This window comes from Nipponia nippon, unplaced genomic scaffold (assembly GCF_047370975.1).
Source record: "Nipponia nippon isolate SJK-2023a ecotype South Korea unplaced genomic scaffold, ASM4737097v1 scaffold_35, whole genome shotgun sequence".
Lineage (NCBI taxonomy): Eukaryota > Metazoa > Chordata > Aves > Pelecaniformes > Threskiornithidae > Nipponia > Nipponia nippon.
In genome coordinates, this window is record NW_028262353.1 from 3,364,918 (window position 1) to 3,389,436 (window position 24,519).

Genomic DNA, 24,519 nt, shown 5'->3' on the forward strand with positions numbered 1-24,519 from the left:
CCCCCCCCACAACCCCCCATCCCCCTCCTGTCCCTCAGCTCCCCCTCAGAGCCCTCCCGACCCCCCCAGCCCCGCTGTGGGGCAGGGCCAGGGCACCCCCCTGGGCTATTGGGCCCCCCCTCACCTGAGCAGGCGGAGGGTGTCAGGGGTGCTGGGCCCCTCCAGCAGGACATAGACCGTGGGGCGGCTGGGGGGCGGCGCTGGGGGGGGGCCGGGGGGCGCGGGGGCCCCCTCGGCCGCCCCATGGGACATCGCCACCCCCCGTGCCCCACGGCGCCTCTCAGGGGCTCCCTATGGGGCTGGGGGGGGCCTTACGGAGTGGGGGGGGGACGACTATGGGGCTGAGGGAGCCGCTATGGGGCTGGGGGGGTCTATGGGGTAGGGGGGCTGCGAATTGCTCCGGGCCTGGGGCTGCCCCAGGCCTCACGAGAGCTGTGGGGCTGGGGGCTGGCGCGGGGGGGTGCTGGGGGGCAGTAGGGTGCCCGAGGTCCTGGGGGGTCCCTGCGGAGCCGGGGGGGTGCCAGGGGGTCCCGGTGCCCCGAGCAGGGGGCTGTGGGGCTGAGGCAGGAAGCGCTGGGTGATGGGGGGAGGGGGAGCTGGCAGGAAGTGACATCACAGGGTGGGGGGGGGAAGCAGGGGGGACCCCGACACCCGCCCGGACGCCTGGGTCCCCGGGAAGGCCCGCGCTCCCCCGCCCAGAGGCCTGGGTCCCTTTGCGGGGAGCAAGACCCCCCCCGCGCCCGGACGCCTGGGTCCCCCCGCAGCCGGCGGTGGGGGGAGAGGGGCTGCCCGGACGCCCGGGACCCCTGGGGGGGGTGCGGGGCTGACCCCCACCCGGACGCCTGGGTCCCACCCAGCCGTGTGGGTGGCGGGAGCCCCCCCGGAGCAGCACCCGCCGGGTTAAGGTAAAGGGGGGGCTGCGCCAGGGCATTGTGGGAAACAGGGGGATTGGTGGGGGGCTGGAGCCCCCCGGGGGGACCCAGGCGTCTGAGCCTTGCCACCCCCCCCCCACCATGGGGCCTGGGGGCCTGAGCTGGGCCTGAACGCCTGGGTCCCTTTGGTTGGGGGGGGGGGGGCCCCGACACCTGTGTCCCTCTAGGGGGGTGGGGAGCCCCGGACGCCTGGGTCCCTTTGGGGGTGGGGAGGAGGGGACGCCTGGGTCCCGGGGGAGGGGCCGGGCAGGCGGAAGCGGGAGGAAGAGCCGGGAAGCGGGTCTGGGCAGGAGGTGAGGGGGGGACCAGGCCCTGACCCCCGACCCCTGACCCCCGACCCCCAACCCCTGCCCGGACGCCTGCGTCCCCAGCATCTCGGGGGTGGGGGGTGGTGGAGGCCCAGGTCCCCCCCACCCCGACGCCCGGTTTCACGTCTCCCCGCAGCGCCCAGGGCCGATGGGTGCCGGCCTCGCGCCCGCCCCGAGATGGAGGTGAGGGGCCACATCATCCCCCCGGGCACCTACAGCCCTGCAGGTATGATGACCCCTAACCTCTGCTCCCTGACTCCACCCTGCCGCGTCCCCTCCTGCCCTCTGACCCCGGTGTCTCCCTCTACCCTGCTGTGCCCCCACCTTCTGTCCCCCTGACCCCATGGTGCCCCCCTGACCTTTGGTGTCCCCTGACCCCCTGGTGCCCCCGACCTCTGCACCCTGGTGACCTGCGGTGCCCCTGACCTCTGCCCCCCGGTGTCCCCCCAGTGTCCCCCCCGTGTCTCCCACCCCTGCCCCCTGGTGCCCCCCACTTCTGCCCCCTGACCTCTGCCCCCTGACCTCTGCCCGGCGCAGGGGCGCCTGCGGGGCGGCTGCAGGAGCTGCGGGAGCGGCAGCGGGGGCTGCGCCAGGCCCTGGGGCTGCGCCTGCGGGAGCTGCGGCGCCTCTGCCTGCAGGAGGCCGTGAGTCACCCCTGACCCCTGACCTCTCACCCCCACCCCTGTTCCACACACCCCCACACCCCCCGAGCCCCCCACCTACAGGACACCCTGAGCCACCCCTGACCTCTGACCCCCGGGGTTGCCCCCCCCAACCCCAGGTGTCCCCTCCCAGCCCCCTGGGACCCCCCAGCCCCCTGCCCCAGCCTCCCCCCAGCCCCCCAGACCCCCCGGGGCCCCCACAGCCCCCCGGGACACCCACGGCCCCCTCCGCTCCACCCCGGGACCCCTCCAGACCTCCCCAGGACTGCCATAGCCCCCCCCCCGCCACCCACAGCCCCCCACAGCCCTCCCCAAGCCCCCTGCCCCCCCCCGAGGCGCCCCCCAGCCCCCTGGCCCCCCATTGCCCCCCCGCTGTGCGCAGGAGCTGACGGGGAAGCTGCCCCCCGAGTACCCCCTGGAGCCCGGCGAGAGGCCCCAGCCCCCCCCGCGCCGCCGGGCCGGGGGTCCCCCCCGGGGACCCCTCCCTGAGGTAGGCAGGGGGGAACGGGGGGTCGGGGGGGTCGGAATGAGGGGCTGGGGGGCGGAGAGAGCCCAGCAATGTCCTTTCCCCCACCCCCCGGTGTCCCTGTCCCTGTCCCATCCCACCTGGGTGCGTCCCCTCGCGGCCTCCTGACCCCCAGGGCGGCTCCCGTACCCCGCGGTGTCCCACGGCGGCTCCCGTACCCCGGGGTGTCCTCTCGCGGCCTCCGTATCCCCATGGCGGCCCCCTGTGTGTCCCGTGGCTGCCGCCATACCCCTATGGCGGCCCCCACACCCTGTGTGTCCCAAGGCGGCCCCCGTACCCCTGCCTGTCCTCTCGCGGCCCCCGTACCCCCCATAGCGGCCCCCTGTAGCCCCATGGCGGCGCCCGCACCCGGCGTGTCCCCCTCCGGCTTCCGTACGGCGGCCCGGCCCGGTCCGGCCCCGCCGTGCCCGGTCCCGGCTCCCGCAGGCGGCGCGGGCGGCTCGGCGTGAAGTGGCGGTGCAGCTGCAGGTGGTGGAGGCCGCCCGGCGCCTGGCGGCCGCCCCGGGGCTGCCCCCCGAGCAGCGCCGCCGCCGCCAGCGCCTGCAGGCCGAGGCGGCCCAGCGGCTCCGGCAGCTCCGCGCCCAGCTCGGCGCCGCCGCGCACGGTGAGCACCGGGGGATCCCCGAGGCACCGGGGGGTTCCCGTGGGGAGGGAGAGGCTTCTGGGGAGGCCCTGGCCTGGGGCGGGGGGGCTGCGGGGGGCCGAAGCCCCGTGGTGGGTCCCCAGACCGGCGGGGCGCAGGTGTGGGGGGCCCCGGCGGCGCTGACCCCTCTCCCCCGCCTTTGGTTCCCCCAGATGAGAACGGGTCCCTCTGCGACCTGCCCGCGCTGGAGAACGGTGAGTGCCGGACGCCTGGGACCCGCCGGGGGCTCTGCCCGGCCCTAGGGGGGCCACCCGTCACCTGGGGCTCCCGCTGTGCCTCCCCGCAGGGGCCCTGCCGGGGCTGCCCCCCCCGAAGCCCCCCCCGAGCGGAGCCAGCCGCCCCTCGCCCCCCCGGGCTGGATCCGGCAGCCCCGACCGCCGGCCGCCCTGGGCCCCTGACGCCCCTGCGGGGGGACCCGGCCGCCGCAGCTCCCTCGCCAGCCCTGCCAGGTGAGCGTGTCCCCCCTCTCCAGCCCCCCAAAGCCCTTCCCCCTGCGATATTCCACCCCAAACGCCCTGGGGGGGCCCCCACCCCCCCTGACGGGGTGCAATGGCCCCCAGCCCGGCACGGACCCTGCCCCGCAGCGCCTCCAGCTTCGAGGGCCGCAGCGTTCCCGCCACCCCTGTCCTGGCCCGCAGCCCCTGCGCCCGCGGGCATGCCCTCTGCCGGTGAGCGTTCCGGGGGGCAGGGGGGGCGGGCGAGTGAGAAGGGGGGTGGGGGGACGATAGTAGGTCCTGGGGGCAATTTGGGGGGTGCACGGGGCAATCGTGGGGTGCGGGGAGCATGGCAGGGGAGCGGAAGGCAGTGGAGGGGGTGCAGGGGGCTTTGGGGGACCCCAGCCCCTCCGTCTCACCCCCTGTCTCCCCCCTCCCCAGCCCCGAGGCGCTGGGGCTGCCCCCCCGGCCCTGGTCGGGCAGCCAGGACTCGCAGCTGGGGGGGCCCCCGGCGCCTGGCCCCCCCCCGTCGGCCCCCCGCACCCGCCGCAGCAACAGCTCGGAGGCCTTGATCGACTGGGGGGGCCCTCCCGAAAGCGCCCCCGAGGCCGCCCGGGGCCGGGGGGGCCCCCCCTCGGCCGAGCAACGCCGCAGCCAGAAGTGGCTGGCGCTGGAGGGGCTGCGGGACTGGTACCTGCGGCACACGGGGGCCCCCCCGGTGGCCCCCCCCGGCCCCCGCCTGCCGCCCCCCGGCCCCGCCTGGGCCCCCCGCCGCCGCGACCCCCCCGGCCTGCCCCACTCGCTCAGCTACGCTGGGGCCCTGGCGCCCAGGTACGGGGCGCCCCGGGGGTACCGCATGCCCCTCTTTTAGGGGGGGTGTGGGGGCGAGCCCTGGCTTGGGGGCGTGACGTGAGCCCCCTCATGGAGGCTGGAATCCCTGGTTTGGGGACCCCCCCGTCCTTTGGGGACCCCCCCATCCATTGGGGACCATCATGTGTCCCGTGCCAGGGAGCCTGAATATCCCCCTTTTCGGGGACCCCCCCGTCCATTGGGGAACCCCAAACATCATCAACTTGAGGACAAGGAGGGCCCCGATCTGGACACCCCACTCCCCCCGTTCTTCAGGGACCCACAAATGTCCCCAGACTGGGGACTCCCACTTGGGGACCCCTCACACCTCACAGAGCCCCCTTGAGGGACACCCCAAATATGCTCCCTTTGGGCTCCCCCAAACCTCCCCCTTCAGCCCCACCTCACAGGGGACGCCCAGAACCCTCAAGTGCCCCAGTTCGGGGTCCCCCAGCAGCCCCCCTGAGTAACCCCACATTTGGGGTCTCCCTGGAGTGTCCCCTCTCCAGTTTCCCTCCAAACCCCCATTCTGGGGCTCCCCACCCGGCGTCCCTGGCCCTTTCCGGGGGGTCTCTCCTGCCCCCTTTCTTTTTTTCCTCTTTTCTTTTCTTAATTCTGGGGACGGGGTGAGGGGGGGTCCCAGGGGGGGGGCCCATCTCCAGGGCTCTGGGGGGGGGCCAGCAGGGGACCCAGGCGTCCGGGCAGAGGGAGTGGGGACCGTGTTTGGGGGAGCTAATTGCTGTTTCTCTTCTCTGTCTCTTTTTTTTCTGTTTTCCCATTTTTTCTGTTTTTTTCTTCTCATTTCCTTTATTTTCACTTTACTCCATCTTTTGGACACATCTCCCCCCACTCCCCTCCCCCCAGGCCCCCCGGGCGCCCCCCTGCGGCCCGCCCCCCCCCCACCTCGGCCCCGCAGCCCCCCGGCACCCTGGTGTGACCCCCAAACCCGAGGGGTCACACCCCCTGAATCACTCCATGCCCCCCCGTGCATGGGGAGGGGTCCCCAGATTTGGGTGGGGTGCCCCAAACCCGGGGCCCCCCCAGCCGCTCCTGGCGAGCGGCCGGTTGCGGGGGGCCCTGTCGCATGCGCCCCCAGGGAGCGGGGGTCCAGCGGTGGGGGGGCATGGGGGGGCCGCACGGCTGGGTTCAATACAGGGACCTGCTGCCACTGCCTCGCCTGACTCGTTCTTGGGGGGAAACATCGCTGGTTTGGGGTTCCTCGCCACCCATATAGCTCCTGTATGGCTCTGGGGGGCAGGTCCCTATGTCCATACATCCCTGGGGGCCGTCTGTATGGCTTGGCAGGGGGGGAAGAGGCCCCTACACATTCCTGGGGTGACCTAGGCATCCTGGGGGTGCTCTGTGGAGTACCCCTATGTTTTTGAAAGGAGTCTGTATAGTACTTATCTAGTTCTGGGGGGTCTGTATGGTACCTGTAGGCCCTGGAGAAGCTTGTATGTCCCTATGGGGGGGTCCATACAGCCCTGGGGGTATCTGTATGTTCCTGGGAGGGGTCCATGTGGCTCCTATATATCCCTGCAGGGCGGGTCTATGCAGCCCAGGGGAGGCCATGTAGCCCCTATATATTTTGGGGGGGTCCGTACAGCTCCTGTACGTCCCAGGGGGGTCCATAGGGCCCCTACGGGGCCCTGGGAGGGAGCATAGGGCCCGTGTAGGGCTGGGGGGGGCCGTACGGCCCCTATAGGTCCGGGGGTCCCCATGCCCCTATGCAGGAGATGGGGAGCCTCTGTCTGGGCGCAAGCCACGCCCGCAATGCGAGGCCACGCCCCCGCGGAACCACGCCCCTGGGCGGAGCCGCGACTCCAGGGCGCAGCCCCCTTCCCGCGCGAGGCCACGCCCCCAAGCGAGGCCACGCCTCCAGCGCCACGGCCTGCCCCGGCGAAGCCCCACCCCCGAGGGAAGACCCGCGCTGGGGCCGGGCTCCGCCCACACGGCGAGGCCCCGCCCCTCCCGCCCAGCCCCCTGGCCCCACATCTCCCCAGCGGCGGGGGCGGCCAATCGGCGCGCGGAGTCGGCGGGCGGGGCGTGCCGCCATTGGCCGGCCGGGCGGCAGCGCGCTCCCATTGGCCGCGGGGGCGGGGGCGCGGCGGCGGGAGCGGCGGTGGGCTGGCGGCGCGCGGGAGAGCGGCGCGGCGCGGCGCGGCCGAGGTGAGGGCGGCAGCGCTCCGGGCGGGGGCGTCCAGGGGAGCCCGGGGGCCCGGCCGGGGCGGGGGGAGCCGGGCCGGACCAGCCGGGGCGGGGGCGCGCGGCCCGGCCGGGGCGGGGGCGCGCGGGAGGCCGGGTCCCGCTCCCTCACCTCGCTTCCGCCTTCCCCCCTCACAGCGCAGCGCAGCGGCGACCGTAGCGGCGTTGCCATGGCGACGACGGCGCACCCCTATTGGCCGCGCTCGCTGCCGTTGGCGGATTACGTGGCCAGCGCGCGCCCCGGCTGGCAGTGCGCAGGCGCGGTGGCGGCGGCCGGGGCGGGGCTGCTGGCGCTGGGCTGGGCGCTGGGCGGGGCCGGGAGGGGCGGGGCGGCGCGGAGCCCCGCCCGCCGCCTGGCGCTGGGCTGGTTCCTGGTGTGCGCGGGGATCCACGGGATACTGGAGGGCTACTTCAGCCTGCGGCACCGGGAGCTGCCCGCCGCCACCGGGCTGCTGGCCGACGTCTGTGAGCGCCGGGGAGGGGGGCGGACAGGGGTGCCGGGGTCCCTGGGGGGGATCGTGGCGGTCGGGGGGGCTGGGTTCCCTGGGGAGGGTCCCGGTCACTTGGGTCCCTTTGGGGAGGGGTCTCCTGGGGCGTCAGTGGGCCTCGAAGGGAAAAAGGGGGGTCCCTGGGCACCTGGGGAGGGGGACACCCGCATGCTGGAGGGCTATGGGGTGGGGGTGGGAGTCCCCCGGATGCCTGGGACCCGTGCGGTGGGGGTGAGGCACCTGCCTGCCCCAGGCGCCTGGGTCCCCCTGCCAGCCCCGTGCTGCCCGCAGGGAAGGAGTACGCCAAAGCCGACAGCCGCTACATGACGTGAGTTGGGGGAGGCGGGCAGGGAGAGGGGTGTCCGAGGGACCCGGGCGTCCGGGCTGACCCCGCTGTGTCTTCCCCCCACCCCGCCAGGAGCGATGACTTCACGGTTGCCATGGAGACGGTGACAGCCTGGGCCTGGGGCCCCCTCAGCTTCCTCACCTTCCTCGCCTTCCTGCGGCGCCACCCGACCCGCTACATCCTGCAGCTCCTCGTCTCCCTCGGTACACCTGGGACCCCTGCACGCCCTGGAGGGGGAGAGTGAGGGGGGCCGCCCGTGTCCCTGGAGCCGCCCGGCTCTCCCTGACATCCATCTCCCTCCCTGCACCCAGGGCAGCTGTATGGGGACGTGCTGTACTTCGCCACAGAGGCGCGTGCGGGCTGGAGCCACAGCGACCCCCGGCCTCTGTACTTCTGGGGCTACTTCGTGGGGCTGAACGGGCTGTGGGTGCTGGTGCCCGGCGTCCTGCTGGCTGACGCCTGCCGCCACCTGGCCGCCGCCCAGCGCGCCCACGACCGCCCCCGCCACAAGGCCCACTGAGCCTGGACACCTGGGTCCCCTCCGCGACGCCCGGATGCCTGGGTCCCAGCCGGGAACCCCCACCCCGAGGGGCTGCTCGGGGTGAGTTCAGCACTGGGGGCTCCCCAAGTCCTGCGGAGATGGATTCGGCACCTGGTCGGACGCCTGGGTCCCCTCGAGGTGATGCTGGCACCGAGGCCGTTCCCCCCCTCCCCGAGAGCTCAGGGACGGCAGCCCAGAGGCCTGGGTCCCCTTGGCAGGGAGGGGCCCCGCCCTCGTTACCGGCAGCTTTTAATAAAGGAGCTGAAAACGGAGCCGTGGGTCTCTGCTGGGGCGGGGGGGGCGGGGGGGGGCGGGCAGACCCCCAGGGGGGCGTGGCCTGCAGGAGATTGACAGCTGCCGGGGTGGTGTCACGGGAGAGGGCGGCTCCGCCTCAGCCGCTCCTCAGCCAATGGGAAATTAGGTCGCCTGCGGCGGCCAATGGGTGGGGTGGGCGGGGTTAGGCTTGGGCCAATCGGGGCTAGGTGCTTTTTCGCTGCTCCCGCCCGTCCCCGGCGCGTTGAAGATGGATGGGCCACTGTTTGCGCGGCAGCCAATCAGCACCTGCTCTCTCCTGAAGTCCTGCCTCCGCCCCGCCGCCCAATCTGCGGCCGCTCCCTCGGCGGCCCGGCCGCGCCGCACAATCAGCGGCCTCTTCTTCGTTAACTCCCGCCTCCCCAACCAGCCAATTAGCGCCCGTGCCCTCCTTGAGATCCGCCCCTGCCTCCGCCGCCCAATCAGAGCCCGCTTCCTGAGCGGCCCCGCCTCCCCGCGCTCGCCCCAATCAGCGCTCGCTACTTCGGGGCCCCGCTCCGCCCCCTCCGCGCCCTTCCCCCCGCCCCTCGCCCAATCAGCGGGCAGCCGCGCCGTCGCCGGGGCGACGCCGGTCCCGCCCCCTCCCCGCCCTCACGACCCGCCGGCCTCCGGGCGGGCGGGACTTCCGATCCGGCCGCCGGCCAATGGGGGCGCGGCGAGGGCGCCTCCGGCCAATGGAAGCGCGGGCGGCGGGCGAGGCGGAAGCGCGGCGGCGAGGTCAGAGGGCGCCGCTGTTGATGTTGACACGGGCCCGGCGGCGGCAGCGCCCCCGCCCGCGCTCCGCGGCCCGACAGCTCCGGCCTCGCCGCCGCGCCCGCGGGGGGGCCTGGGCGAGGCCCCCCCGGCTCCGCGGGGCCCGCGGGTAGCAGTAGCGGCCCCGGCACCCGGCGCCTCCCGCGGCCGCCGCGGCCCGGCGGGGCCTCCGGGTCCCCCCTGGTCCCCTTCCCGGTCCCCTTCCCGGTCCCCCCGGCGCCGCCCCATGCGCGCCCCGCCATGACGATCCTCCCGAAGAAGAAGCCGGTGCCGGCGCCCGACGGCGACGCCGACTCGGGCCCGGACGCCGGCCCCGAGCGCGGCGCGGACGCCGGCCCCGAGCGCGGCCCCGGCGGCGTGGGCGAACCCGGCGGCCCCGGCGGCGTCGGGGGGCCGCGGCCCAGGGCTTCGCCACCGCCGCCGCTGCGGGGCTGGGCCGGGCTGCCGGCCGCTGGCTCGCCCCCCCCCGCCGGCCCCGGCGGCCCCGGCGGTGGCGGCCCCGGCGGCGGGGATGGGCCCGGGTCTCTGCTGGGGCTGGAGGCGGCGGCGCTGGGGCTGCCCGAGCCCCGCGGGCCCGGCGGCGGCGGCGGCGGAGGCGGCCCCGGACACAGCAAGCGGCGGCGGCGCGGTGGAGCCGGGCCCAGCGGCGGCCCCGGCGGCGGTGGCCCCGGCTGTGGCGGCCCCGGCGGGATGGGGCTGGGGCTGGGGCTGGGCCCCGGTGGCAGCCCCGGCCCCGACGAGGCGGGAGGCGGCTACAACAGCGAGGACGAGTACGAGTCCGGGCGGGTGGAGATGGACCCGGCCACGGCCGAGCAGGTGCGGGGGCCGGGGGGACCTGGGGGTGCTGGGGCTGGGGGCACCAGGGGGATACGGGGACAGGAGGGACGTGGGACCGGCGGGACCTCAGTGGCCTGGGGGTGTTTTGGGCCCCCCCGGGCATCCCCATGTTTTCACCCCGCCCTAGTTGTGCGTGTCACACGAGGTGTTTGTCCCCGTCGCGTGTCCCCCCCCGCAGGGACCCCCCCGTTGTCCCCTAACGTCTGTCTACTGCACTGTGTCACGTGGGAACCGTCACGCTCGTCCCCACGTGGCGCAGGGCTTGGGTCCCCATCGCGTGTTTCCCTGGGGGACCCTCGCCCCCCAGGGTGCCCCTTGCACCCCCCCCCGGGTGCGGGCACCGAGCCCAGCTGTGTCTCCAGCAGGAGCACCGGTTCGAGAAGGCGCTGCGGGAGAAGAAAGGCTTCATCATCAAACGCATGAAGGAGGACGGCGCCTGCCTCTTCCGGGCCGTGGGTGAGCCCCGTGTCCCCCCCGTGTCCCCCTGCTACTGCGCCCTGGCATGGGGCTCCCAGGCGTCCAGGCTGACACCCCCCTCACTGCCCCTTTTTGCCCTCCTTGTCTGGGTGCCACCAGCTGACCAGGTGTACGGAGACCAGGACATGCACGAGGTGGTGCGCAAGCACTGCATGGACTATCTGGTGAGGCGCTGGGGGGCACTGGGAGGGGACTGCAGGGCACTGAGGTATACGGGGGGCTGATGGAAGGGGACTGGGGGGCACTTGGGGGTTCTGGGGGGCGCAAGAATGTGCTGGGAGCCACTGGTGGGGGATTGGAAGGAGGCTGGGGGGCACTGGGATACGTTGGGAGGCACTGGAATGTACTTGGTAGCACTGGGGGGGACTGGGCTGCTATCCCCCCACCCTCCCCAATGTCCCCTGGTGTTTCCTGAGGTCCCCGGGGTCCCCCCACTCAATGTCCTCAGGGTCCCTGGGGCAGCCCTGCGGTCCTGTGGTGTCCCTGTGCTCCCCGCCACCCCCCAGTGTCCCTCACCACCCCGGGGCTTCCTCGATGTCCCCTGATGTCCCCAACATCCCCTCGCTCCCAGATGAAGAACGCCGACTACTTTTCTAACTACGTGACGGAGGATTTCACCACTTACATCAACCGTAAGCGCAAGAGCACGTGCCACGGGAACCACATCGAGATGCAGGCTATGGCTGAGATGTACAACCGCCCCGTTGAGGTCTACCAGTACGGCACTGGTGCGTCCGCCCTGCGGGGCCCTGGGGACAGTGGCGAGGGGGAGGTCCCTGAGGCGACACGGGGGTCCCCAAAGCACCGTAGGGGTTCCTAGGGTGCTGATGTCGGTGCTGGGGCGGGGGGGGTCCCTGTGGTTTTCTGGGGTTCCTCAGGGTGCTGGGGGGGTCTCTGTGGTGCCATGGAGGTCCCAACGGTGCTCTGGGGTCCCCAGGGTGACAACATGGACTTTCCCAAGGTGCTGAGGGGGCTTCCTGTGGTGTCTCTGGGGTCTCCAAGGTGCCATGGGGGGGGAGTCTCTGGGGTCCCTGTGGGCCCCCCAGGGTGCTGATGTCAGGGCTCCTGGGTGGCTGTGGGGTCCCCAGGGTGCTGCTGGAAGGTCCCCGGGTGGCTGGGGGGCGTACCTGAAGGTCCCTGGGTGCTGTCGGGGGGGTCCCCACATGCCTGTGGGGTGGGGGGGGTGCCGCTGTGCTGACGGGGTGCCCGCAGAGCCCATCAACACCTTCCACGGGATCCAGCACAACGAGGACGAGCCCATTCGGGTCAGCTACCACCGCAACATCCACTACAACTCCGTCGTCAACCCCAACAAGGCCACCATCGGCGTGGGGCTGGGGCTGCCCTCCTTCAAGCCAGGGGTCAGTGGGGCTGGGGGGCCTGGGACCCCCATTGCTGCGGGATGGGGGTGCCCTCCTTCAGTCCAGGGGGGCTGGGGGTGGCGGGGGGGCTTGGGACCCCCATTGCCATGGGGTGGGGGTGCCCCCCTTCAGTCCAGGGGTCCTGGGGCCCTCCCTGGCTGCCCCCTCCCTCTCCTGTGGGTGGGCCCATGGAGGGGGTGTGGTCATACTTAGCCCCACCTCCCACTGCCTTCTTTGTCTAAGGGGGTGTGTCTGTGGCCCCACCCCCTGGTGGGAGTGCTGGTCTGGGGGTGGGGCCTGCCTCTGGGGGTGTGGTTTGTTGGGATGTGTCTAAGCATGGTCCCACTGCCTGCCAGCAGCCCCATTCCAGCTGGAGCTGTGCCTGGGGGGTGGAGCCTTCTGGGGTGGGGCGTGGCCTGCCAGAGGAGGTGGAGCCTGCTGTGAGGGGTGGATTCTTAATGGCCCAGCTGGAATCAAGGGGGTGTGGCCTAGCATGGCCCCACCCCCCAGCTGCTGTGTCTGGGGGCTGTGTGCCCTGGGATGGGGGCTTCTGTGGGGCCGTGGCCTGTCATGGGGGCGTGTCCGAGCGTGGCCCCGCCCCCAGCTGGCAGAGCAGTCGCTGATGAAGAGCGCCATCAAGACCTCGGAGGAGTCCTGGATCGAGCAGCAGATGCTGGAGGACAAGAAGCGGGCGACTGACTGGGAGGCCACCAACGAGGCCATCGAGGAGCAGGTGGCCCGCGAGTCCTACCTCCAGTGGCTGCGGGACCAGGAGAAGCAGGCCCGGCAGGTGGGGTGCCCCGTCTCCCCCTGGGGGCGTAGGGGCTGTCGTGGACCCCCCTCAGTAGGGTCCTGGGGTCCCCATCCCCACCTCTCCCTGGCTGCCCACCCGGGGACAGCGGTGGCCTGGGCAGGGCGGGTGACGTGCCTCCCCATGTCCCCGCAGCCCCGCAAGGCCAGCGCCACGTGCAGCTCGGCTACGGCGGCGGCGGCCAGTGGCCTGGAGGAGTGGAGCGGGCGCTCGCCCCGGCCCCGCAGCGCCGCCCCCTCGCCTGAGCACCCCGGCCTGCACCCCGAGGCACCTGGCCCCAAGCCCCCCTCACCCGGTGCTCCCCCCCCAGGCAAGCCTCCCTCGCCCTGTGCCCCAGGTGGGTATCTCTGGGGGCTGGGGGGGACAAACTGGGTGCTGCAAGGTGCTGGGGGGGGCAACTGGGTGTTAAAGGGAGTTGAGGGCCTCAAATTGGTTGTTATGGGGTGCCGGAGGGTCCAAATCAGGTGCTGGGTGGTGCTAGGAAGGGCATGAGGGAGCCCCAGTTAGGTGCTGGGGGGGGTTGTGGGGCCCCAACATGGGAATTATGGGGTGCTGGGAGCCCCAAATTGGCTACTATGGGGTGGGGGGGCCCAAATTGGATGTGGGAGGGTGCTGGGTGGGACAGGGGACTGCTGGGGGGTCTCGGGGACGGTGTGCCTGGGCCCCCCCCCACGATGTGCCTGCCTCCCAGGGACCAGCAGCCAGCTGGGGGCGGGTGGAGGCCGGGCCACCCCCCCGCTGGTGTCCCTGTACCCCGCGCTGGAGTGCCGTGCCATCATGCAGCAGATGTCGCCCACCGCCTTCGGTGAGCAGGGGGGCCTGGGCATGGGGCTGGGGGGGTCTCAGGCTGGGGGGCGGAGTTGTGGAGTTGCAGGAGTGTCTCGGTGCGGGGGATTAGGGTTGGGGGAGATTTAGGAGTGTTGGGGGGTATTTCTCAGTTTAGGGGGGGAATCCCGGGTTTGGGTCTGTTGGGTTGTGGTTTTGGGGGGGGAGTCTTGAGTTTTGGCCTTTTCAGCTTGGCAGTGCTCTAGATTTGGGGGAAAATATCTCCGTTGGGGGATTTGTCTCCCTTTGCTGCAATTCTGGGGGGGACGGGACATGACACAAAATCTCTAATTTGGGAGGCAGCTCCAGAACCTTCACTTGGGGAGTAGCCAAGCTCTGGCCCTGCCACGTCGGCGCTCATTGCTGTCCCTTCTGGGGTGATGCCTGGGAGATCTGTGGGGTTACGTGCCCCCCCTTTAAACTCCATCCTCGCCCCCCAATTTTTGGGGGCCCCCTAGGCCTGAATGACTGGGAGGACGATGAGATCCTGGCGTCAGTGCTGGCCGTCTCGCAGCAGGAGTACCTGGAGACCATGAAGACCTCCCGCCACAGAGACCCCGCCGCCGACAAGAGTTGATATTGAACCCCCGGACTGCGCCCTGGCCCCCCTCGCCGCCCCCCCCCAGCCCCCCCAGGGACCTCTAGGTGCATGGCGGCCCAGGCTGGGGGGGTGTTTTATTTCGGGGAACCCCCCCTCCCCGCTTTCATGGGACGCCTCCTGACCGGGGAGGGGAGGGGGACACAGCGCTGGACGCCGCGGGACAAACCTCGGCTATTTTTTGGGGGGGGGAGAAGACACGCGCACCCCCCCATAATTACAGCTGGAAGGAAGAGGGGGGATTGGGGGAATGGGGGGGGGGAGGGTGGGGGGCTCCTATTTTTTGTAGGGTCTCCCCTTTCTTTCCTGGTGGGATTTTGCTGTTTGGGGAGGGGAGCCCCCCTCTCTACCCCCCGCCCCCCCCCGAGCATCCTGCCCCCCCCCCCCCCCAGCACCCCAGGGTGGGGGAGGGTGCGGGGTGGGGCTGGGGGTGATGCCCCCCGAACCCCCCCTCCCCCCCCGCCCCCCCGCGCCCTATTATTACATGATGCCCAGCAGCCCCCCGGCCCCGTCTGTTCATGGGAGGGGGGGTTCATCATCCCCTTCCCCAGGGCAGGCTTGGGGGGGTCCCCAGGCCCTTCTGGGGGGACTGTGTTCCATGTGGGGAGGTGGTGGGCCATTTTGGGGGGCTCTCTTCCACCTGGGGGGGCTTAAGATCGCTTGGGGGGAGGGTAGAGCTGCTTTGGGGGTGCTGCCCTTTAGCTCTGGTGGATGCCAAGGTCGGGGGGGGGGGAGCTCTTTGGGGGGGATAGGGCTGCTTGGGGGGGCCCTGGGCCCCTTTGGTGGGTGGCCGCCGCTATTGTGGGGGCCCCGGGCCCAGTTGCGGGGAGCTCGCCTTATCGCGACGAAGGCGTGCTGGAAGCTGCCGACCAAGTCGTGAGAGCGCTAGGGCCTGCGCGGCCCGGTCTCCATGGCGACGGGGGCAGGGCAAGGGGCGGGGCGGGCTCGCGCCCTTCCCCGCCCTGGGGGGGCGGCGCATGCGCAGAGCGGCGGCGCGCGGCATGGAGCTGCGCGGGGGGGCGGCGGCGGCGGCGGGCGCGAGGACCGGTGAGGAGAAACGCGGTTGGCGGCGGGAAAGCGGCGGCGCCGGCGGGGGCCGTGAGGGAAAAGCGGGTGGTCTCTGCCCGGGGGCCTGCGGGGGGGTCTGGGAGGGCCCCGAGGGGAAGGGAGGGCACGTCCCGGGGGGGGTTGTGAGGAGAAAGTGGGGGTCCCGGGGCTGGGGTGGGGGCGTTCTGAGGGGGATCGTGAGGGCAAACTGGGGGTCCCGGGTCCGGGGGGGGCCGTTGGAAGGTCCTGAGAGGGTTCGTGAGGAAAAGCGAGGGGACTGGCAACTGGGGAAGGACATGGAGGGTCCGGGGAAGGGGTTTGAGGCGTTTTGGGCGTTTTCTGACGGCAAAGTGGGGGTCCCAGCACCGGGGGAGGGCGGGTTTTGAGGTGTTTCAAGGGAATTTCTGTGAAGAAACCGGCGGTTCCTGGGCCGGGGGGGTCCCGGGGGGGTTCTGAGGAGAAACCGGTGGTTCCCAGCCCTGGCGGGGGCGGGGGGGGGGTTGATGGGAGAAAGTGAGGCTTGGGACTCGGGGGGGGGTATGGGGGTGCCTATGGTGCCGGGGGCACCCGTGACCCCCCGACACCCATCTCAGATCCAGGCAAGAGAAAGAAAAAGCGCAGAAAGGACAAAAAACGAAAACCACCCCCACGGTGAGGGGGGATACGAGGGGGGGCAGCAGGGTCACGATCTCCCCAGAGCCCCCTGTGACCCTTAGGGAGTGGAGACAGCCTGCTGTTGGGGGGGGTGGAGCTTTTGGGGTGCCCTTCTTCCCTGGGGGGGACAAGCAGAGCCCCCTTTCCTGGGGGGGGGGCACATTCTTAGGGCCACCCTTCCCCCTGCCAGGGCTATTTTTAACCCCACGGTGCCTGGGGCCGTGAGGTCATTTCTATTTTGGGGGGGTGATGTCCCAGCATGCCTCACACCCCCCCTCACTCTGGCCTGGGGGGCCTCTGGGACCTCCCGGCATTCTCCTGGGACCATTTCCCCCCCCCTTTCTCCCTGAGGGACCACCCTGTGGGCCCCCCCAGCATGGGGGAGACCCCTGAGGGGACCAGCTATGGGGAGGGGGTGCAGAGCCCTGGGTCCCCTGGGTCCCCTGGGGCTGGGGGGTGTGGGGAGCCCGGACGCTGGGGTTCCCAGCCTGGCTCTGCCCCCCGCAGGACCCCCAGCCCCCCTGAGGATGTGTCGCCAGAGACCCCCCCTCCCCTGCCCCTGCTGTCAGAGGGGCTGCTGGGCTCTGACGAAGGGGAGCAGGAGGATCCCCGGGACTACTGCAAAGGTGGGGGTGCCTGGATGTCTGGGTCCAGGGGGGCAGGGGGAGCCCCCAGGCACTGGGGTGCCAGGCTGTCCCCCCCTCTCCGTGCCCCCCCAGGCGGGTATTACCCCGTGCGGATCGGGGACCTCTTCAACGGGCGCTACCACGTGGTGCGCAAGCTGGGCTGGGGGCACTTCTCCACCGTCTGGCTCTGCTGGGACATCGGGTGAGTGTCTGGACCCCTGGGACCCCCGTGGGGGGCATGGGAGCGGGCGTGGGGGGGCCCCCCCGGACTCCTGGGTCCCCTCCGCAGGCGGAAGCGGTTTGTGGCGCTGAAGGTGGTGAAGAGCGCGCCCCAGTACACCGAGACGGCTCTGGACGAGATCAAGTTGCTGAAATGCGTGAGTGCGCCCAGACCCCGCAAACCGGGGACCCCCAGGCTCCACCCCGGCCCCTCCGACCCCCCGTAACTCCCCCCGTGCCCCCCCAGGTCCGCGACTCGGACCCCAGTGACCCCAAGCGGGAGAACATCGTGCAGCTCATCGACGACTTCAAGATCTCGGGGGTCAACGGCGTCCGTATCCTTCCGGGGACCCAGGCATCCAGGAGCCCCCTCTCCTCCCCAGGGGGGGTCCCGGGTGGGGGGTCCCGCGTACCCCACCCCATGGGGGGGTCCCAGGCATCCGGGCGCTCCTTGACCCCCCCAGACGTGTGCATGGTGCTGGAGGTGCTGGGCCACCAGCTCCTGCGCTGGATCATCAAGTCCAACTACCAGGGGCTGCCCCTGCCCTGCGTCAAGAGCATCGTGCGACAGGTGAGGGGGGGCCCCCACGTCCCCCTGGGTGCCCCCGGCTGCCTGGGGAGACCCCCAGGCTGCCCCCCGGCACCCCGTATTCCCGAGGGACCCCAGATGTCCTGCCCAGAGCCCCCCCTACTCCCCCCACATCCCCCTGCCACCCCACGAACCTCAAGTGTTCCCTCTAGAGCCCCCCAATGTCCCTGTGGGCTCCCCCAGATCCCCACGGGGACCCCCAACGTCCCCCTAGGGTCCCCCGTTATCCTTTCTGAGACCCTCTGTGTGCCCACAGGTTCTCCAGGTGGTCTGTCTAGAGCCCACCCTCAATCTGCAGTACCCCAAGATCCACTTGAGACCCCAAATATCCCCATGGGGACCCCTGATGTCCTCCCTGGAGACCCCCGGGTCCCCCCCAGGCCCCCAGTATCCCCCCTGTTCCCCCGCAGGGGGGCCAGCAGGCCTCAGGGACGGCGTGAGGGAGGGTTGCTGCGCCCCCCTGATTTGGGGGTGCTCTCCCTGCGTTGGGGTGCAGGTGCTGGAGGGGCTGGACTACCTGCACACCAAGTGCAAGATCATCCACACGGACATCAAGCCGGAGAACGTGCTGCTGCGGGTGGGGGAGCCCTTCGTGCGGCAGCTGGCGGCCGAGGCCGTGCGCTGGGCACGGGGGGGCGGCCCCCCCCAGAGCGCAGGTACCCCCGAGCCCCGCTGCCGCGCCGTGGGGGGAGCCGGACCCCCGGGGGGACCCCGTCCGATTCCCCTTCTGCCCTCTTTTCTCTCCGCAGTGAGCTCCGCGCCGCAGGACGTCCCCGTGAGTGTCTCGGGGAGGCGGCCCCTCCTCGCACGCCTCCTTGCACGCCCGCCTGCCCTCGCACGCCTCCTCGCGCGCCTGCGTGACTTCGCACGTCTCCTCGCCCGCGCCCTCGCATGGCTCCTCCCGCGGGTGCGTGACCCCAGGCGGCTCCCCGCGCTCCCTGCGCAGCGCTTTGCACCCCCGCCCCTCGTGCGAGGCCTCCCCCCGTGCGAGCGGCCCTCTCCCGCTCCGCCGCGGCAGGAGCGGCTCTCCCGCGCCCAGCGGCGGCGGCGACGGCGGCGGCAGCGGCGCCAGAGCCGCCTCCTGGCCCAGCGCCTGCGGGACCTGGAGCACCTGCGGGAGGTGGGGGGGTCACCGGGGGCCCCCAATGATGCTGGTCAGTGCCTGGGGGGGCCTGGGACCCCTGGGGGGAGCTTGGGGTCTCCTGGGGCACGGGGAGAGGGTAAGACTGGTCCCCGGGGGAGGATTCGGTGCTCTCTGGGGTGGCTGCGAGGTGGGTGGGGGTCCCCAGGGTGGGTTTGGGAGTCCTGGGGGGGCAGGAGCCCCAGAGAATGGTTTTGGGGGCCCCAGGGGTGGTGTTGGGGACCCTGTCAGGTGGGTTCGGGTCCCTCGGGGCTGGTTTTGGGGGTCCCACAAGGGTTGGGGGGGCCCCAGGGGGTTTCGGGCCCCCCGAGGCTGGCATAGGGGTTCCCGGGAGGGCTGGAGGGAAACCTGGGAGCTTGGGGTGTTGCCATGGGGACCCCTCTCTCCTTTTCGGGGGGCTCCCAGGCTTTGGAGGTCTCAGGGCCTCCCCCCTCCCGCAGAAGCCCCCCCCCCGGACCCCGACGAAGGGGGCAGCCCCCCCAGCGGCGCCTCCTCCTCGGGGGTGCACACCCTGCGGGCCGGCGGCTCCAGCGACGGGCTCTCGGGGGGCTCCTCCGCCTCGGGGGGGGGCCCCCCCCGCCGCCCCCCCAGCCCCAGTTCTGCCTCCGACTCCCTCCTCACCCCCACCTCCAGCTCCCTCATCTCGGGGGGCTCGGGGGGGGCCCCCCCTGCCCCCCTCGGTCAGCGGGGGGCCCCGGGGGGGTGTTGGGGGGCAGGTGGGGAAGTGGGGGGGCAGTTGGGGTTGTGGGGGCAATTGGGGGACCAGGGGGTGGAGGGTGGAATTGGGGGGCAGTTGGGGTTGTGGGGGCAGTTGGGGGGCCGGGGGGTGGAGGGTGGAATTGGGGGGCAGTTGGGGGTTGTGGGGGCAGTTGGGGGGCCGGGGGGGTGGAGGGTGGAATTGGGGGGCAGTTGGGGGTTGTGGGGGCAGTTGGGGGGCTGGGGGGTGGAGGGTGGAATTCGGGGGCAGTGGGGGTTGCAGGGGGAGGTTGGGGGGGCAGTTGGGGGTGGAGGGGGGATACTGGGCTTCCTGGGGGTTGGAAGGAAATGGGGGGTGGGGGGGAATTGGGGGGCAGCAGGGGGGGCCGGGGTGGCAGCGGTGGGGCTGGGGGGGCAGGCGGGGACTCTGCTGGGGGTGGTGGGGGCTGGGGGAGCCGGGGGGTATTGGGGTGCCCCCGCTTACGTCCCCTCTGCCGCCACGCAGGTGGGGGGGTGCCGGGGGGGCAGGAGAACCCCCTGGACCCCCGCTGCGCCCCTCAGCTGCGCGTCAAGATCGCCGACCTCGGCAACGGCTGCTGGGTGGTGAGGGGGCAACTGGGGGGGGCACGGGGGGGCTGGGGCAGTGGGGTTGGTTTTGGGGTGGTTCGGGGCGTCTTGCAGCAGCTTTGGGACAGATGGGGGGCTTGAGCGTGCGGCCCCCCCGGGCGGGGGGTGACGCCCCGGCCCCCGCACAGCACCGGCACTTCACCGAGGACATCCAGACGCGGCAGTACCGGGCCCTGGAAGTGCTGCTGGGGGCCGGCTACGGGCCCCCCGCCGACATCTGGAGCACCGCCTGCATGGTGAGGGGCGCCTGCCCCACGGCCGGCCCCACGGCGCCCGCCCCACAGCGCCCCGCGGCCCCTCACCGCCCCGCTCTGCCCCCAGGCCTTCGAGCTGGCGACGGGCGACTACCTGTTCGAGCCCCACTCCGGGGAGGACTACAGCCGGGACGAGGGTAGGCGGGGCCGTGGGAGGGGCGGGGCCAACAGATGGGGCGGGGCTGAAGGCTCTGGGCGGGGCTGAGGAGGGGCGCGGCCTGACGTGCTCCACCCTCCCTCAGACCACATCGCCCACGTGATTGAGCTGCTGGGGGAGATCCCGCGGCACGTGGCGCTGGCGGGGCGCTACTCCCGGGAGTTCTTCAACCGCCGCGGTGAGGGGGGGGCGGGGCCAAGGGGGCAGGGAGGGGAAGGGTTGGGGGTGGGGCCAAGGGCTGGGGTGGGGCTATGCAAATGAAGGGGTGCACCAGTTACACCCACCAGGGGCGTGGGGACTGGGGGGAGCCCTGGCTGCAAGAGGCCAGTATTGGGGGGGCGTGTCCCGGAGCGGTGGTCACGCCCTGCTGCCCCGCCCCACAGGGGAGCTGCGGCACATCCGCCACCTGCGGCCCTGGGGGCTGCGGGCGGTGCTGCAGGAGAAGTACGAGTGGCCCCGGGGGGCGGCCGCCGCCTTCGCCCGCTTCCTGCGGCCCATGCTGGCCTTCGAGCCCGCCCGCCGCGCCACCGCCGCCCAGTGCCTGCGCCACCCCTGGCTCCGCCCCTAGCCCCGCCCTGCGAGCGTGACTGGAATAAAGGCACGGCGCGGCCGGGAGCGCGGTCCCTGGGGGTTTATTGGGGGTGCGGCCGCAGGGGGGCCAGGACCCCGCCCGTCCTAGGTGCGGGGGAGGTGTGCGATGATGCTCTGGACGGCCCCCGAGGTGGTGCCCTGTCCCCCGATGTCGGGCGTGTGCGTCTGGGGGCGGGGTCAGCCGTGGGGGCAGGGCTTGCGGTGACCCCACCCGCAGGGGGTGGGAACCCATGCCCTTTTAAAGGGGGTGGGGGTGGGACTTACCCGCGGATCGTCCAATGAGGCGAGGACGGCCTGGCGGATGGTGGAGGCATGGCTGTGCAGCCTGGGGGAGGGGCAGCCAGAGGCCACGCCTCTATCAGCAAGCCACACCCACAGGGTGTGGCCTGGTCCTTGAAACCACCCTGGGTGAGGCCCCACCCCCTCACCCAGCCCCTCCAATGGGCTCCCTCCCTGTAGGGGAAGCCCTGCCCCTGTGCTCTAGCCCCACCCCTTGCTCACAGTCCCACCCACCCAGCCCCACCCCACCGGCCCGGCCCCGCCCCACCGGAGGTGGTCCAGCATCATGCAGGCGGCGAGCAGCGCGGCCGTGGGGTTGGCGATGTTGCGGTTGGCAATGCTCTTCCCCGTGTTCCGCGTTGCCTGCGGGGGGGGCAGGGGGTGACTGGGGGTCCCCGGGCCCGCCCACAGCGCTCTCCATCCCCCCCAGCCCTCCCCATCCCCCCCAGCAGCTCCGTGCTGGCTGTAACCAGGGCCAGGCGCCCCCCGGGGACCCCCAGACCCACGGTCTCGAAGACGGCGTAGTCGTGGCCGTAGTTGGCGCCGGGGACGAGGCCGGGGCCCCCCACCAGCCCGGCGCAGACGTTGTTGACGATGTTCCCGTAGAGGTTGGGCATCACCATCACGTCGAACTGCTGCGGGCGCGACACCAGCTGGGGACGGGGAGGGGGTTACTGGGGTGACTGGGAGGGCGGCGGGGCGTAGCGGGGGCAGCGGGGCAGGGCGGGGCCCACCTGCATGGTGGTGTTGTCCACGATCATGCTGCGGAAGCTGATCTCGGGGTACTCGGCAGCCACCTCCTGGCAGCACTGCAGGAACAGCCCGTCCCCCAGCTTCCTGCGGGGAGAGGGGCTCAGCGGGCGCCCCCTCCCCCCCCGCCGCCCCCGCCCCCCCACGCACATGATGTTGGCCTTGTGGACAGCGGTGACGGAGCGGCGGGCGGTGGCGCGGGCCAGGCGGAAGGCGTAGTGGGCGATGCGGCGCGAGCGGCCGGCCGTGATGATCTTCAGGCTCTCCACCACCCCTGCCACGCTCTGGGGATGGGGTGGGGCTGTCAGGGGGCGGGGCCGGGGAGGGGCGGGGCCACAGAGATAGGGAACAGGCCACAACCAGGTTGTGGGTGGGGCCTGCCCCCTGGGGGTGTGGCCAGAGGGAGCCTGCCAGGCACTGGGGGCGGGGTTATGGCTAAGGGGGCGTGGCCAGGTCAATGCCTTTGCCCAGGGGTGTGGCCAGGGCATGTACCCAGGGCTATGCCCTGAGCAGTCCTGTCGGGGGGTGTGGCCCCGCAGGGGCGTGGCCTGCGGGGGGCGTGGCCACGGGCACAGCCCACCTCGTGCTCCAGGCTGCTGTACTCGCCCTCGGTGTTCTCCCGCACGATGAGGATGTCGATGTCGCGGTGCCGCGTCTCCACCCCGGGCAGGCTCTGGCAGTGGATCACGTTGGCGTACAGGTCCAGGCTGGTCCTGCCCCGCCCCCACAGGCAGGTCAGGCTCCGTCCCTCGGCCACGCCCCTCCCACGGCTCCCAGTTCCCCCCACACACTAACCCCAGTGTCCCGCCGCCCAGTCTCCCCCACTTCCTCCCACCCCTGCTGGCCCTATAGCTCCCAGTCCCCCCCAGTGCTCCCAGTCCCCCCGGCTCTCACCGGATGAGGTTGTTACGGGACTTGTGGCTGGGCGGGAGGTTGTGGTTGGTCTCGATGTTCCCTGGGGAGGGGACGGAGACGGGGGTCAGGGTGTCCCCAAGCTGCCGGGGGTAGGGGGGTCACCAGCCCCGCACTCACCCTTGAGGGCAACGCCGTTGCGGCGGATGGCCATGATGGCGTTGTGCACATCGTCCTCGGGCGCCTCGGCGCTGACCCGCACCTCCTCGAAGTCCACGGGCACGCAGGCGTGCCTGGGGGGCGGGGAACAGCCCGGACGCCTGGGTCCCGTGGACGGCCCGGACGCCCGGGTCCTTGCTGGGGCAAGGAGGGGAGGGGGGCACCCACCTGAAGACCTCCTTGACATGCAGCATCAGCTCGGGGCCGATGCCATCGCCGGGGATCAGCGTCACGGTGTGGCGGCCCCCATACTTGGCAGGGGGTGGCTGCGGGGACACCGGGGGGGTGAGGACCCAGGAGTCCGGGCCCCCCCATCCCCCTCCTCTTTGCCCCCTGCCTCCCCCATCCCCTGCCTGGGGAACCCAGCCAGTCTGGCGCCCTCCATGCAGACCCACACATGCCCCCCCCCAGCATGCTTTCGGGGTCCCCCCACCCCGGGTTCCCACCCCACCAGCCTGGCCATACTCACAATGCTGGGCTGCTGCGGGGGCGGGCGGCCGTAGCGCGGGGGAGAAACGGGGGCAGTTAGTCATGGTGCCGCCAAACGGGGAGGGGAGGGGAGGGGGCGGAGAGGGAAGGGAGCCCCCCCCCCCAGGCAACGCCAGGGCCCCCCCGAGCCCATCTCCAGAATCCACACGGCAAAAACACCGCACTCCCCCCGAATGGGGCCCAAGCAGAAGCACGTGGGGAGCCCCTGAGGAACCCCCCCCGCCCCAGGGCGGGCTCTCGCTGCCCCTGCCGTGCCCCAGCCTCAACGGAGAGGCCAAGGGGGTCCCCAAGCCTCCCCCTGCCCCCGAGAGGGGACAGGGTGGGTTTGGGGACCCCCCCACCCCAGGACAGGGGGCACCCCGTGGTCCCTGTGACCCGGCTCTCTGCCCTGCCCCGAGTGTTAGAGGGCCCTGGGGGATTGGGGGGGAGGAGACCCCCCCCCAGATGGGGCACTTACGGGTGGGAGGTGGCGCCGCTCGGCATCATGGGAAATCCACGCCTGGGGGAGAGGGAGAGGTCATGGCCTGGGTGTCCCCCAAGGGACCGGGACACCCCCAGGTGCCTCCTTAATGCAGCTGCTGCTAACTGGAGTCTGCCCAGCCCCGAGATGGGGCTGCGCTGGGGGGATACCTTGAGGGCAGCGGCTGCCTGGGCACCCGGGTCCCTCGGGGGGGGGCACCCCGACGCCTGCCCCCCCAACTTCGGCCAACCGCGGAGGATTCTGGGACTCAGCACCGCTCCCGCTTTGTCACCCCCCACCCAGCGGCTCCGGCACACGGACCAACCCCCCCTAGAAATAACAACCAATCAGCGAGGAAGGCGCTGCCCCGGCCCGCCCACTCGCTCGGCGCAAAACCAATCAGCATTCACGGGCCCGGGCGGCTCCACGGCGGGAGCCAACCAGAGCCCGAATCGCCTCACGGCTACTCCCACCCCTCCGCGCCACCGCCTCCAATCAGATCGCCGTAGTCCACCCCCGCACCGCCCGCCCGCCAGCTGGCCAATCGGAGCGCAGCAGTCCGCCAGCACCGCGGGGCCGCCGCCCAGCTCCCGATGGGCCCGGCGAGGGCGGTAGGACCGTCCCGCCGCCCCGCCCGCGGCCCCGGCACTCACCGGACGCGGCCCCAGCAGGGCCGGTACCCAGAGCCGCCGCGCCGCTGCCAGCGCCGCCGCCATGGCTGCTCTCCGCGATAGCCGCCGCTCTCGCGAGATTTCGGAACCGTCGTCGGACGGCAGGGCACGAGATCTCGCGAGGCTTCCCGCCTATGCCACCCCCTCCACCCCCCCCACACCCAGTACTTTCCCTAACGCCGCCGGCAAAGCCACAAAAGTCGCGGCGGCCATTTTGTGCCTGGGAGGCGCGGCGCGGTGGCGCATGCGCAGGGTGTCCCCGCGCGCACCTTCTCAGAGGGGCACGGGCG

The 24,519-nt window shown here is 72.5% G+C and overlaps 5 protein-coding genes across 10 annotated transcripts; 4 read left to right on the top strand and 1 right to left on the bottom strand.

Annotated features, from left to right (window-relative positions):
* Positions 1-271: 271 nt before the first annotated feature.
* On the top strand, positions 272-5,237 carry CCDC120 (coiled-coil domain containing 120). 3 transcript variants are annotated; one of them, XM_087771281.1, is made up of 9 exons: positions 272-905; positions 1,377-1,466; positions 1,778-1,884; positions 2,285-2,392; positions 2,855-3,032; positions 3,224-3,265; positions 3,358-3,520; positions 3,632-3,739; positions 3,947-5,237. In XM_087771281.1, the coding sequence occupies exons 2-9, from the start codon at positions 1,418-1,420 to the stop codon at positions 4,374-4,376; spliced, it is 1,185 nt and encodes a 394-aa protein (XP_087627407.1). In that variant the 5' UTR covers positions 272-905; positions 1,377-1,417; the 3' UTR covers positions 4,377-5,237. The 3 variants fall into 3 exon arrangements, with proteins under 3 accessions (XP_087627407.1, XP_087627409.1, XP_087627408.1); XM_087771283.1 differs by having other exon boundaries at positions 3,656-3,739; XM_087771282.1 differs by lacking the exon at positions 272-905 and adding an exon at positions 913-1,225.
* A 2-nt stretch (positions 5,238-5,239) lies between these two features.
* Positions 5,240-8,206, top strand: EBP (EBP cholestenol delta-isomerase). Of its 2 annotated transcripts, XM_087771291.1 has the most exons (5): positions 6,331-6,523; positions 6,698-7,024; positions 7,339-7,375; positions 7,466-7,596; positions 7,705-8,206. In XM_087771291.1, exons 2-5 carry the CDS (start codon positions 6,730-6,732, stop codon positions 7,911-7,913), a joined length of 672 nt encoding a protein of 223 aa, XP_087627417.1. In that variant the 5' UTR covers positions 6,331-6,523; positions 6,698-6,729; the 3' UTR covers positions 7,914-8,206. The 2 variants fall into 2 exon arrangements, with proteins under 2 accessions (XP_087627418.1, XP_087627417.1); XM_087771292.1 differs by lacking the exon at positions 6,698-7,024 and having other exon boundaries at positions 5,240-6,523.
* A 746-nt stretch (positions 8,207-8,952) lies between these two features.
* On the top strand, positions 8,953-14,417 carry OTUD5 (OTU deubiquitinase 5). Of its 2 annotated transcripts, none has more exons than XM_087771236.1 (9): positions 8,953-9,815; positions 10,202-10,292; positions 10,413-10,477; positions 10,885-11,041; positions 11,526-11,674; positions 12,279-12,464; positions 12,621-12,822; positions 13,177-13,290; positions 13,769-14,417. In XM_087771236.1, exons 1-9 carry the CDS (start codon positions 9,240-9,242, stop codon positions 13,885-13,887), a joined length of 1,659 nt encoding a protein of 552 aa, XP_087627362.1. In that variant the 5' UTR covers positions 8,953-9,239; the 3' UTR covers positions 13,888-14,417. The 2 variants fall into 2 exon arrangements, with proteins under 2 accessions (XP_087627362.1, XP_087627361.1); XM_087771235.1 differs by having other exon boundaries at positions 10,199-10,292; positions 13,769-14,416.
* A 361-nt stretch (positions 14,418-14,778) lies between these two features.
* SRPK3 (SRSF protein kinase 3) lies at positions 14,779-20,533 on the top strand. 2 transcript variants are annotated; one of them, XM_087771228.1, is made up of 16 exons: positions 14,779-14,955; positions 15,549-15,606; positions 16,117-16,235; positions 16,329-16,437; positions 16,525-16,612; positions 16,702-16,789; positions 16,919-17,025; positions 17,540-17,699; positions 17,793-17,950; positions 18,062-18,197; positions 18,625-18,864; positions 19,386-19,483; positions 19,636-19,743; positions 19,829-19,898; positions 20,004-20,096; positions 20,302-20,533. In XM_087771228.1, the coding sequence occupies exons 1-16, from the start codon at positions 14,886-14,888 to the stop codon at positions 20,484-20,486; spliced, it is 1,887 nt and encodes a 628-aa protein (XP_087627354.1). In that variant the 5' UTR covers positions 14,779-14,885; the 3' UTR covers positions 20,487-20,533. The 2 variants fall into 2 exon arrangements, with proteins under 2 accessions (XP_087627354.1, XP_087627355.1); XM_087771229.1 differs by having other exon boundaries at positions 17,793-17,818.
* Position 20,534: 1 nt separating this feature from the next.
* Positions 20,535-24,370, bottom strand: IDH3G (isocitrate dehydrogenase (NAD(+)) 3 non-catalytic subunit gamma). The gene is made up of 12 exons (XM_087771294.1): positions 24,212-24,370; positions 23,556-23,597; positions 22,778-22,875; positions 22,571-22,683; positions 22,433-22,493; positions 22,119-22,251; positions 21,689-21,822; positions 21,523-21,625; positions 21,295-21,441; positions 21,057-21,151; positions 20,774-20,834; positions 20,535-20,674 (listed from the first exon to the last, which is right to left on the bottom strand). Exons 1-12 carry the CDS (start codon positions 24,272-24,274, stop codon positions 20,594-20,596), a joined length of 1,131 nt encoding a protein of 376 aa, XP_087627420.1. The 5' UTR covers positions 24,275-24,370; the 3' UTR covers positions 20,535-20,593.
* Positions 24,371-24,519: the final 149 nt, after the last annotated feature.